General features: G+C 57.9%; 1 protein-coding gene across 1 annotated transcript in view; it reads left to right on the top strand.

Moving 5' to 3' along the window:
- Positions 1 to 12,362, top strand: part of LOC103261001 (RNA polymerase II subunit A C-terminal domain phosphatase SSU72-like) — a 28,308-nt gene extending 15,946 nt beyond the window's left edge. The window contains exons 4-6 of the mRNA XM_021712559.1: positions 10,347 to 10,486; positions 10,828 to 10,946; positions 11,971 to 12,362. Coding sequence (XP_021568234.1) covers positions 10,347 to 10,486; positions 10,828 to 10,946; positions 11,971 to 12,072 — 361 coding nt within the window. The 3' untranslated portion in view covers positions 12,073 to 12,362. The remainder of the gene's footprint in view (positions 1 to 10,346; positions 10,487 to 10,827; positions 10,947 to 11,970) is intronic.
- The last annotated feature ends 809 nt before the right edge of the window (positions 12,363 to 13,171 follow it).

The raw sequence follows: 13,171 nt of genomic DNA, 5'->3' as shown, positions 1-13,171 counted from the left end.
TTTTTTTTTTTTTTTTTTTTTTTGAGTCAAATTCTCACTCTGTTGCACAGGCTGGAGCACAGTGGCATGTTTATGGCCACCGCAGCCTCTACCTGCTGGGCTCAGGTGATCCCTCTGCTTCAGCCTTCATTGTAGCTGAAACTACAGGCACATGCTACCACATCCGGCTTATATTTTTTTGTTTATGTAGAGATGAGGTTTCCCCAAGTTGCTCAGGCTGGTCTTGAACCCCTGGGCTCAGGCAGTCCTCTCACCTCAGCCTCCCAAAGTGCTGGGATTACGGGCTTGAGCCACTGAGGCCTGGCCTGCATTATTGCTATTACTGTTTTTTGAGTTGGAGTCTCTATTGCCCAGGCTGGAGTACAGTGGCACACTCATGGCCACTGCAGCCTCGACTTGCTAGGTTCAGATGATTCTTCCACCTCAGCTTTCCAGGTAGCTGGAACTATAGGCACGTGCAGCTAATTTTTTTTCTTTTAAAATTTTTATTTTTCAAATTTTTTGTATACAAGTTCTTTACTGGATGTTATTTGCAAGTATTTTCTTTCAATCTATGATTTGTCTTTTTTTCTTAACATTAGCGCAAAAGTTTTATATTTTTATAAATGCATAGTTATCAATTTTTACATTATGTATACTGTCTTTTGCGTGTCTAAAAACTCATTGCCAAATCCAAGGTCACACAGATTTTCTCATGTTATCTTCTAGAAGTTTTAACGTTTTGCAATCTAAGTTTAGGTCTCTGATCCATTTTGAGGTATTCTTTGTATACAATGTGAATTATGTGTCACTAATTCACTTTACACAGATGTCCAATTGTTCAGCTACCATATGTTGAAAAAAGTGTCCCTTTTCAACTTAATTGCACTTGCACCCTTGTCCAAAATCAGTTGACTCTATTTGTGCGAGTCTGTTTGTAGGCTCTCCTTTCTGTTCCAGTGATCTGTGTGTCTGTACTTTCACCAGTGCTGTTAACCTTTTTTTTTTGAGTTGGAGTCTCACTCTGTCGCCCAGACTGGAGCGCAGTGGCCGCTCCCGGCCACCACAGCCTCGACCTGCTGGGCTCCGGCGATCCTTCCGCCTCAGCCTTTCAAGTAGCTGGAACTATAGGCGTGCGCTACCACGCCCGGCTGATTTTTTGATTTATTGTAGAGATGAGGTCTCGCTGCCCAGGTGGGTCTCGAACCCGCGGGCTCAGGCAATCCACTCACCTCAGCCTCCCAAAGGCGCGGGATTACAGGCTGAGCCACCAAGACCGGCTAAATATAAAAGTTTTGAAAGTTAATTTTCACTAAAAAGCTGACTTAGGGCTCAGCTTTCTTTTAGTTTTATTTTGGGTCTAAGATGTTGAATGTTTCTATCCCTGAACAGTTGATGGGAGCAGGGTATCTGTCTAGTTGAAGCAAAAAAAAACTAGAGATATTTTCCACTGCATATGTCTTTTATTGATCCAGCTAGTTTATCTTTTTCCAGCCAATTTACCTGCTAAAGCAATTTTTTTTTTTTTTGAGTTAGAGTCTCACTCTGTCACCCAGGCTGGAGTGCAGTGGCACGTTTACGGCCACTGCAGCCTGGACCTACTGGGCTCAGGCAGTCCTTCCACCTCAGCCTATTCATTGTAGAGACAAGGTCTCCCCATGTTGCCCAGGCTGGTCTTGAACCCTTAGTCTCAGGCAATCCTCTTGCCTCCGCCTCCCACAGTGGTGGGATTACAAGTGTAAAGTACTGTACTGGCTGCCCCACATTCTCGAAGTGAGTCTGAGACAGCCTCTAGCTCCTGGACCCTCTGACCTAACTGTCAGCACCTGCAGGTCCCCAAGAAGGAGGCAGTGCACAGAAACCTATTGAAGTGGAGTCTCACATTTTCTTTTTTTTCTTTTTTTTTTTTTTTTTGAGTTGGAGTCTCACTCTGTCACCCAGACTGGAGTGCAGTGGCCACTCCCGGCTACCGCAGCCTTGACCTGCTGGGCTCCGGTGATCCTTCCACCTCAGCCTTCCGAGTAGCTGGAACTACAGGTGCACACTACCATGCCCGGCTGATTTTTTGATTTATGGTAGAGATGAGGTCTCGCCAAGTTGCCCAGGCGGGTCTCGAACCGCGGGCTCAGGCAATCCACTCACTCAACCTCCCAAAGGCGCGAGATTACGGGCTGAGCCACCAAGCCCGACTTAGTCTCACATTTTCAAACACATCTTTGGGGAGAGTTTTGTTTCCTTTGAGAAAAGTGGACTAGTCTCATTCTCTCTGGCCTCCCTGGGCTCCTGGAACTGGCCTGCTGGTGCAAAGATTCCTTGTGCAAGCCAGACGTGGTGGCTCATGCCTCTTATCCCAGCACTTTGGGAGACCAAGGTGAAAGAATTGCTCGAGCTCATAGATTAGAGAGTAGCCTGGGCAGCATCGTGAGACCTCATGTCTACAATAAATTTAAAAAAAAAAAGATTCCTTGTGCAAATGCAGTTGAGATGGGCAGAGGGCTTCTCAGAGTTCTGCTGCTGTGTCTCCCTTTCCCCTAGGCGGCACTTTCCAGGGTCAGAGGGAGTTAGTTATTGGAGTCTCTGGCCTGCCAGCAGCTGGCCGTAGTCAGGAAAGGCCATGGAGGCCCCTTTGTGGCTGTCTGCCACTGGCCATGTGCCTGGGTAAACACAGCTGTCAGTCCCTGGCCACCCTCCCTGGGTCCCTTGGTGTGACGTGATGTTCTCCTAAGAGAGGCAGAAGGCTGGGGCGCTGCCCACGTGTGCTGGGGACAGATTCAGGTTGGGTCTGGCTGGGAAAGGTGAGTGCAGGAGCCTGGCCTCCCCTCCCTGGTCCGGGTGGCTGCTCTCAGGGCTGCCACTTATGTTCCGGGAGAGGTACACTGGGATGCCTGAGTGTGAGTAGTGTTTTGGCGCCGCTAGTACACACTGGCATACAGAATGCAACACAAGTGAAGTTGACTTTCTACTTGTCTGTTCATTTTGTTGATTTTGGCCCAATAAAAGCAGCTTTGCTGTTAGTTACAGTTTGGGGGATCTTGTTACCACATCTACCTTGATGTACAGCTGCTGTTTCCTCCTGCGTGGACCTGCTCCAGGCCACTGTCCCCTAGGGTGACTGCAGGGCGCTTTGTGGAGCTTGGGTTACACCCCCAGTGACTCTTTTTCTGTTTACATTTCCCAAGGTCTCTGGGAGGTGTAGGCAGCTGCTCCACTGAAGGGACTGCAGGTTGCTTCTGCCTGCAGTGAGCACTGTGTTGGGCCCAGTGTATGCATCAGCCTTTGCTTGGGCATGTGGCCATTGAACCTGCATGGAGGGTCCCCGAGTAGTCGGTTCTCTGGGTCCCAACCCATGCAGCATGCTCTCCCTCCTCCTGGGTGGGCCGGAGGCCTGTGCTTGTGCTGCTGGGTTGTGTTTTTAATGAGACCTTGTGAGATGGATGGCAGGTCAGTGGTCAGACAAACTCTGCAGTGTCCAGTACCAGAGACATTTGTGGCCACGTGCCAGTCATCCCATGCTGGAGCAGAGGCAGACAGCCACTCTGTGTTCTGACGTCCTGGACTCCCTCTGTGGCTGGGCTGTCAGTGGGGGCTTAGAGCGTGTGCGGTTAGAGCAGAGCCCTCTCTGGGCCCCAGTAGTTCATCCTGTCCAGGGCTCAGACCATTGGTGCTCATCTGAAGTGGAGACAGATGTGCCCCTGCCACCTAACCATAACCTGGAGAACTCCTAACCGTGCGCAGAAAGTGGGGTAGGAGGGTGGCAGGGGTTCCTCTTGCCCTGTTGAGGGCCCCAGCCCTCCGCCAGGTGGTGCTGGACATGTGTAGAGCAGGGGCTTGGCATTGGCTGTGGCAGCCCGGGCTCATGAGGGGGTGGCCCCTGGACCCTCTGCTGCCCCACCGGATCTGAGCTGGCACCAGAGGTGCCCACAAGGTCTGGTCTATGGATGGATTGCCAGAGCCTAGCAGAGAAGGGGTATTGGCAGGAGGCCCATATCTGACCTCGGCTGGTAGCCTTCCCCTGGTGGAGATGTGGGCCCACCTCCATGTGGAATGGGCGATGGCAGGACACCTTGCTAGGCTCCAGCCTGCTGGCCTTGCTGCTGAGCTCATTCCCTCCTAAAGGGGAGCTGGGGCGTGCCGTGGCCTGGGCCTAGCCTAGGGCCGTGGCCATGCCTAGGCACAGCCTGCAACCAGCCTGCAGCGGCTCCCAGACCCAGGCAGGGTGTGTTCGGAGCTGAGAAGGTGACTTAGACTTGTCTGAGTTGAGATGCTTTGGAGACTTAATCCCTAGAGGAGACTTGGTTCCCACCTCAGCATTCTGTTATAGCTTGTATTTCTTTTTCTTTCTTTTTTTTTTTTTTGAGTTGGAGTCTCACTCTGTCGCCCAGACTGGAGTGCAGTGGCCGCTCCCGGTCACCGCAGCCTCACCTGCTGGGCTCTGGCGATACTTCCGCCCCAGCCTTCCGAGTAGCCGGAATTACAGGCATGCGCTACCATGCCCGGCTGATTTTTTTTTTTTTTTATTGTAGAGATGAGGTCTCGCTGCCCAGGTGGGTCTCGAACCGCGGGCTCAGGCAATCCACTCACCTCAGCCTCCCAAAGGTGCGGGATTACAGGCTGAGCCACCGAGCCCGGCTCTTTTCCTTCAGTTGAAGTCTCACTCTGTGGCCCAGGCTATGAGCATGCCACTGCAACCTCGACCTGCTGGGTTCAGGTGATCCTTCCGCCTCAGCTTTCCTTTTTTTTTTTTTTTTGGAATTGTAGTCTCATTCCGTCGCCCAGTGGCATGCTCCCGGCCACCACAGCCTCAACCTGCTGGGCTCCATTGATCCTTCTGCCTCAGCCTTCCAAGTAGGTGGAACTACAGGCACGTGCTACCATGCCCAGGGCTAATTTTTTATTTATTGTATAGTTGTGGTCTCGCCAAGTTACCCAGGCAGGTCTCGAACCCGCGGGCTCAAGCAGTCCACTCACCTCGGCCTCCCAAAGCACTGGGGTTACAGGCTGAGCCACCGAGCCTGGCCCACCTCAGCCTTCTAAGTAGCTGGAACCACAAGCACACACCTCCATGCCTGATAATTTTTTAATTTATGTAGAGACGAGGTCTCACCAAGTAACCCAGACTGGCCTCAGGCAGTCCTCTTGCCTCCGCCTCCCAAAGTGCTGTGGTTACTGGCACGAGCCACTGCACCCAGCTAGCTTATATTTCAGTTTGATCAAAGTTGAAATGAGAAGCAAAATTACAGAACTAAGTGCTCTAAAAAACAGGTGAACAGGGTCTACTGGGTGCTCATTGCAGGCAGAAGCAACCCTCAGTCCTTACAGGCCTCCCCTCCCTGGTCTGGGCCGCTGCTCTTCAGGGCCGCAGCTCATGTTCCAGGTGCCCTGGGAGGCCTGAGCGTGAGTAGCGTTTTGGTGTCGCAAGTACACAGATGCAGCCCGGCGCGGCCCGCCCCCAAGTAGCCATAGCCATACAAGGTTTGGATCATGACTGAACCAGAAGATAGGATGTCCTGGGTTGGGTGTAGTGGAGCCTGGGAGGTTGTAGTGAGCTGAGAGAGGAGAGATGGGATGGACCAGCGTTTCATGGTTGTGTCAGTGACCATCTTTGTCATCCTGGGTTTGTAAAGTGGAATGGGTTTTCTTGTTTTTGTGGGGTTTTTTGAGTCGGGGTTTAACCTTGTCTCCCAGGCTGGAGTGCAGCGGCAGTCACGGCTCCACTTCCTGGATTCAGGCGATCCTTTTGCTCAAAGCTCCCGCGTAGCTGGGACTACAGCCGCATGCCACCACCCCTGGCTCAGTTTTGGATTTTGTTGTAGAGACAAGGTCTTGCCATGTTGCGTACGCTGGGCTCAAAACACCTGAGCTCAAGCATCTCTCCCACCTTGGCCTCCCAAAGTGCCGGGATTACAGGCACGTGCCTGGCTGGAAGTGGCTTTTGACCAAACCAGGACCTCACTACAGCACCTGGAGTCTGGTGGCTTCAACAGTGGGGGGATTCCCTGCCTTCTACTGCTGGCGGGTGGGGAGTGGCTCCGAGTGTCCCTCGCAGGGCCTGCTTGCCTCTCTGCCCTCTCCACCAGCACCATTTCACCCCTGCACTGGGGGCAGGGGAAGGTTCCACCTCCTGTGGATGCCAAGACAGCACTGTGGGGACCCCATGAGTGGTGGGGCCCAGCTGCCCCTTGTCCCCAGCACTTGGTGAGTACACTGACCCTGAACCCTTTCTGAGCAGGCCTTGTCTGGCAGGTGGGGGTGGCACTGCCCCCAAGCTTCTTGCAGAGTTTTATGTCCACCTAGAAACCCCTTAAAATCGAAACCTGGCTGGACGTGTGTATTATGTGACACTGGCGAGGAAACCAGGCCTTGGGTGGGCTTTGCTTGGCGGTGACTGGGAGGGTCCAAGGCAGCCTGGGACTGCAGGAGCCTGCCCTGAGGGGACTGGGTGGCAGGTATGCCCACAGTTGACCCTGGAGGAGGCCCCACGTGTCTGCACATCCCGGCTGGGATGGAGTTGGGTGGCTCCGTGGAGGGTGTGGTGAGCAAGGGCCATTTCTCGTGACAGCACCACCAGGCCCAAGCCGAGCAGGTGACAGCACAGCCAGTTCAGGGCCTCCTCACTTCCTGTGAGTGGCATGACCCTCTGCCCTCCCTCACCCACGTGTGCGCCCACCGCCCTCTTACCCCCTTTCTGACAGAGCCAGGGCAGCCTCCTCACTCCGACCCGCTCCCTCCCCATCCCTGGTAACATGGGGCCTCAGGGCCGACTCCCACCTGGGACCATCCGCCCGGCGTGTCTGATGAAAGCCCTTCGCCTGGCCCCAGCCTGCTTCCACATGCATTCCCAGTGGCTCCGTGGGTCCGGGGAAAGGCAGGAAGGACAGCTTCTCCGGGGCACCTGAGGCCGGCTGGCTGTGCTCCGCCAGTGAGGGGACAGGTGCCTGAGCTGCTGAGCAGTGCTGGGGGCTGCGGCTGATGCCCACGGGATGACCTGGTGACAAATCTTCAGGAAGTCGCTGTGGCAGGAGGCGCATTCAGCCTAACCTGTCTCCAGTCTCAAGAGCAGATACTCAGATCTAACAGATGCTGCAGAGCATCCTGGGAAGGCAGCCCCCTCCAGGCACCAGACGGCCCGCTGAACCGTTCCAGGAGACAGCAGGTAGTTGGCGGGTCCTGGTGGCCTTGCTTGGAACTCGACGCGTCTGTCCTTGATGAGGCAGCCTGGAAGAGAAACATTTCTGGGGCTGCTCTTCTGCTTCTGGTTTTGGCTGTTGGAGACAGTCTTGTTCTGTTGCCCAGGCTAGAGTACAGTGGTGCAGCCTCAACCTTCTGGCCTCAAGCGATCTTCCCACTTCAGCCTCCGGAGTAGCTGGGAGTACAGACATGCCACCAAGTCCAGCTGACATTTTACGTTTCTTGGAGAGAGGTGGTCTCGTTACAAGGCGTCCAGTGAGGCAGGAGTGACGCTGAGGGAGTGGAGGTGTGTCATGGCTGCAGCCCCTCCAGGGAAGGACTGGGCTGGGTGTTGCCTTGGCTCTCCTGTAAGCAGAAGAGGAGCTAGGGGCCCATCCTAGGAGCAGCAGCTGCTTCCCCACCATGGTGCCCAGCCACTTGCCGGACTTCAGCCCTTCCTTGGCCTTCCAGAAAGATCCCGGGCTCTGCTCAGAGGTCAGAGCCTGGTCGGGTGAACCAAGCCCCAGCCTTCATGGCCTTTCCCTTCTCGATGCCATGTGCCTTTCAGTCGACGCACGCTGAGCCAGACACGGCATGTGGGTGCCGGGGCGGGGTGGGGCCCAGGGCTTGCATGCCCCCGGCCCAGTTGCCAGGAGTGGCTTTCCAAGGAGTGTGGTTCTGGGGCCACCGCAGTCCTGTTTCCCGTCATGCATGTCGGCCCACCCCATGGGCTTGCTCGTTCACCAATGTGCAGTGTCAGGATTCAGTGTGTACAGGCTGACAGTGGCTGTATGTGTGGGGACAGCAGATTCTCACAACAGGACAGTCCTGTCTGCCTGCCCTTGGCCCACTCACACCTGGCTGGGACATGGACCCTAGTGTGGGTGCATGTGAGTGGATTCTGCCTGGTTCCTGCCTGTCCAATCCTAGGTTTTCCTGGCGGGTGGAGTGCTGAATACTAGGTGACCAAGAACCACAGCCATGGGCCACCAGAGGCCTGTGCCTTATTAGGAGCTCAGACAAGGTCGCCAAGGGCCATAGTCCTGAGGGTTCCTTTCTCCCCACCTTCTGAGTGGAATCTGGGTCTGCCTTTGGAAAGGGGTTCCTCCAACTCACAGGTGGGTGGCTGTCCTCCCAGGGCAGGGGTCTCACCTCCCTCTGGTCAAGCCTTATTCTAAGGATGCCCTTGTTGACTGTGGGTGCCGCTTACACTTCTGGGCTGCTGCCAGGCGGCTTGGCTTGGCTTCTGTGCCCACAGCTCACTGGTCCTGTGGGGTGGCGCTGGCATCCTACCAGTGTGTGGTGTGTGTGCCTGCGGGCTTGACACTGGCCTCCCTGGCAGGCCTTGACCTCCACCTGGTGCCTCATTTGTCAGAAAGCCATTGGAGGCCACTTCACTGCTTCCTCAAGGACTAATGCGTCTGCTGCTTAGGGACGTGAATCTTAATTGCACTTAATGCCTCATCTGCAGAAACTGTTGACAACGAAGTGGAGGAGGACGGACTCGAGCCGACCAGACCTCAGTGAGGGGTTCGCCCCGAGCACCCAGGGCCCACCAGTGACACCCACTCTGGGCCCCAGGAGTGCTTACAGCCCCACCTGAAGATGTGTCCCTTTGGGTGGCAGGTCTGGGAGTGCCATCCTGCTGAGGACCAAAGTGGTGTGGTGCCTGTCTCCTGGCCCCTCGTGTGGGCCCCACCAGCTGGGACCTTTCTGGAGCCGGCTCTTCATGGACATGGATTCTGAGCTCTTGAAGGACTTCCTGCTGCTTCCCCACCCCAGAGGCAGGCAGGACCGCGTGCGGCAGAGGGGTGTCCAGGACCATGGCGGGCAGCAGGCAGGCAGGTGGGCGGCTTGTCTGTTACCTTCTGGCCAGGGGCCTTTTCAAGTCCAGCCTCCTAGCTTGACCATGTAAACCTATTCTGAAAGCTATTCTTTTTTTTTTGTTTTGAGTTGGAGTCTCACTCTGTTGCCCAGACTGGAGTGCAGTGGCCACTCCCGGTCACCGCAGCCTTGACCTGCTGGGCTCTGGCGATCCTTCCGCTTCAGCCTTCCAAGTATTGCTGAAACTACAGGCGCGTGCTACCACGCCTGGCTAATTTTTTGAATTATTGTAGAAATGAGGTCTCGTCAAGTTGCCCAGGTGGGTCTCGAACCTGTGGGATTACAGGCTGAGCCACCGAGCCTGGCTCTGAAAGCTATTCTTATTGCCTGGGAAGGTAGGCAGTCTCGGGTACTAGCTAGGAGTGGATTTAAATGTGAGGACGTCCCATGAGGCAGAACTCAGCCCGCAGAATTTCCATCCTAGCTGGTCTGTGCAATGCATGCACATCCATGTGGTCAGGAGGGCTTAGGTCCTCCCGTGGCCTGCGGGTTCCTGTCTGGGACTCAGTCTCTCTGGCAGGTGACCCCATTCCTTGCGAGCCCCTGATGCCAGGCACAGTTTCACAGGAAATGGGTTACCCTACCTTGAAGGACCTGGACATCTGGGGCTCTCCTGGCCTCATCTCCAGCCTGCTGGGGCCTGCTTGTCACCCTGCCCCTGTTGGCTGCCTACAGTGCTCTTAGGCCCTGCATCTCTACTGCCTGGGATGCTTCCCCCTGGCCCATCTCCCCCTTGTTGGTTTTATCAGAATTTTCTGGCCTTGCTGCTGCTGAAGCGTCCTGTGGAGATGCAAGGCTGAGGCCTGCCTGGGAGGCCCATATCGAGCCTAGGACCCACCACACACTCAAGGGATGCCAGGCGCCTCGGGGTGTTCCAGACTCCTGTGCCTGTCAGAACCGCCAGTGTGGGGTTTGGCTCCTGGGCCCTGTGTGCTGGAGGGCAAGGTTTGCAGTGCGGAATGGGGCACAGAGCACGGGGTAAAGCCACACAGAAGCATCAGACCTAGACATTTGCAGGAGACCATTGGCCATGCCTGGAATGCTGACGCCAGGCCTCTGCCTCCTGAGGGCCTGTGGGGCCGAGATGGGCCTCAGTGCCGCCCAGGGTGAGCTGGGAGTGGGCACCTCCCTGGCCTGTCTTGTTTTCTGCAGAACCTGTGGGGACCATGGTGACCCTGCTCTGGCCAGGACACAGTCCGCTCAACCGTGCTGCTTGTGGTGTCACTACTGTGGATGATGAGGGGAGGGGCTGGGACTCGGCTGCCAGGCTTACTGCACAGAAGCCTTTCCTCTGAAGTTCCTTGACTCTCAGGTAGCTACACACAGAACGGCATTTTACACATGCTGGACAGAAACAAGAGGATCAAGCCTCGGCCGGAGCGATTCCAGAACTGCAAGGACCTGTTTGACCTCATCCTCACTTGCGAGGAGCGAGTCTACGACCAGGTGGTGGAAGGTAAGGGGCTGGCTGTGTGCCCCTTGGGGATGCCCGAGTGGGCAGTGCAGCCTTTCTGGATAGCGCCCCCAGGACAAGTCTCCTGTGTCTGGCACGGCTCGCTGGGCTTCTGGGTCTGCTCTGCACAGGCCTGGCGAGGCGGAGTTGGGTGAGCGGGGTGCTGTTGCGGGCCCGGGGAGCCTGGCGGCGCCCACAATGCTGGCGCCCTGGGAGGCATCCGCATCAGCCCTGTCTGAGGTGAGGTCTGAGAGCACAGCACTGTGGAGGCAGGGGCTGGGCGGGGAACTGGGCCGCACAGCGCCCATCTTGGCAGTCTGACGTCTGTTCCCCGTCCCGATCAGATCTGAACTCCAGAGAGCAGGAGACGTGCCAGCCGGTGCACGTGGTCAATGTCGACATCCAGGACAACCACGAGGAGGCCACCCTGGGCGCATTCCTCATCTGTGAGCTCTGCCAGTGTGTGAGTGCCCAGCCCAGCGCCCCCACCCGTGGCGCCCTGCAGGGGTCAGGAGTCAGGAGTCAGGCCCTGTGTTCCAATGTGGACACCCAGGGCAGAGGGCCAGGAACGAGAGGAACCCCTGCCCCGTGTGCTTTCCGTTCAGCTGACATGCAGTGGCCTTGCAGCACAGGTTTTGTGGCGTTGGCTGGGCATATCCACCAGGGTCTCCCAGGACACGGCCCCTGAGGACGGCCAGCACCACACCCCTTCCTGTGGTGGACCCTGGCTCCACTGGCCAGCAGGGGAGTGCGTTCCTGACAGGGGCGGGGTCGGCAGTGTGAGGCTCTGGCTATCACCAGGCACTGTGCAGAGCTGCTTAGGTGTGACAGAAGGGCCACCCCCCTCCGCCTTGTCCTACCTTCAGCCCTGGCCGTGGCTGTAGCTCCTCTGGCTGTGCACGGCAAGAGGCAAGGGAGCAGAGCCCCAGGGAAGCGGCGGCGTGGCGGAGAAGCTGTGTGTGGACCAGCCTCCTGCCCAGGCCGCTCTGCCCAGCCTGGCTGCCGCAGCTCCAGCAACTGTGCGCCCATGATCCAGCAGCACCAGGATGACAGGCCACACAGGGCCCTGTGTCCCAGAAGCTGTGCCTGCGACTTCTACTTTCTGCTGGCCAGAGCCGAGTCACAGGGACCACTGACCCTGGAGCTCAGAGCCGTTGCGTGCCGGCCATGGCTGGGCCAGGGACAGTGGGATGGGGTTACAGCATCTAGGGCCATGGCTGCGGGGCTCAGGAGTCGGCAGTCTGGGGCAGGATGGGGGCTCTCCACCAGGGGGCTTTGGCAGGCAGAGTGTGCCTGGGTCGGCGGCCCCATGGGCGACTGGTTGTCCAAGCTCCGGCCTCTGGCTTTGTGTGGAAGGCAGGGGAGGCCTGGCATCTGCCTCCTGCCCCGGCAGGCTGCACTGGGGGTCTGGTCAGCACCGGCAGCCCTGGCTTCTGCGGGGACTGGGCCGTGCGGGCAGGGAGGGTCATGCTGGTGCCACCCTGCAGATCCAGCACACGGAGGACATGGAGAACGAGATTGATGAGCTGCTGCAGGAGTTCGAGGAGAAGAGTGGCCGCACCTTCCTGCACACGGTCTGCTTCTACTGACGCACCTGCCAGCGTCCTCGTGGACTCGCCACCGCCGACGCTGCCTCTCGCGGGCTCTGCCACGGCGTCACTCTTGAACTGAACCTGTGGAGTGGGGGGCGCAGACGTGCCGGGTCCGCCCGCCACGGGTTTCCGTCCCGCCTGCACCCAGGAGGGGCTGTCGACCACAGAGTAGTTTCTCACCCACAGAGAAGCTCAGGCCTCCGGGGCATCTCCCCACATGCCTGTGTCTGTTCCCACCCCAGGCTGGACTGTACCCACTGAATAAAGCGCGCTTGACCCCCCGGAGAGCACTGGCGTCCAGTTAAGTGGATGCCCCCTCACGCTGGTGCGGTCTTGGACTCCCAGCTGCCCTCGGCCCTGAGCCTCGGGGCCCAGACCACCTCGCTCTGCCGCTGCCCGGTGCTGTCCTCAGCCTTCGGCCGCTGCCCCAGTGGGAGCATGGCAGCCCTGGTCCTGGGGACCGAGACCTCCTGTTCTGGCCCCAGTGTCACAACTGACCCCTAAGACCAGATGCAGTGGCTCGCGCCTGCAGTCCTAGGACCTGGAAGGCTGAGCCAGGAGGGTGGCTTGAGGCCAGGAGGCCGAGGCCACAGTGCCTGCACCCTGTAACTGACTTCAGCTGACTGGCCTGCTCCCTTGCAAGGCTGGGGATTCCCGAGCCTTAGCTGTGGATGAGGGTTTGCTGCTGGCCCAAGCCCGGGGCAGCCAGCGCTGGACATCAGGCCGCCTGGCCCCGTGCCCCCTGCTGCCACCTCCTGGGTTGCCCCTGCGTTTTGCGGGCTTCCGGGCTCAGCCCACCCTGCTTTCTGCCTGCCTGCACGCCTCTGGCCCCGGGGCAGGTGCCCGTGTCCTGGCAGCTGGCGCTCGCCGTCCCGCACCCCTCCCTGGCCACCGGCAGGACGCCCGCTCCCGGGGCGCTGGGCTCGCGGCTGGGCCTGATTGACGGGGGCGGGTCGTGGGCAGGGTCCCGGGGAGAGGGCCGCGGTGGCGCCTCAGGGTGACGTCCCTCTCCCTGCGCGGGGAGCCCACGAGGTCCCTGCCGGAGGCGGAGGAAGGCGCGGCGAGGGAGGAGGGCGGCGCGAAGAGGGAGGAGGCG

The sequence above is a fragment of the Carlito syrichta genome, unplaced genomic scaffold (genome assembly GCF_000164805.1).
Source record: "Carlito syrichta isolate Samal-C Ts95f unplaced genomic scaffold, Tarsius_syrichta-2.0.1 Scaffold90608, whole genome shotgun sequence".
NCBI lineage: Eukaryota > Metazoa > Chordata > Mammalia > Primates > Tarsiidae > Carlito > Carlito syrichta.
The sequence above is the reverse complement of the archived record's forward strand: the minus strand, read 5'-3'. Positions and strand labels throughout refer to the sequence as shown.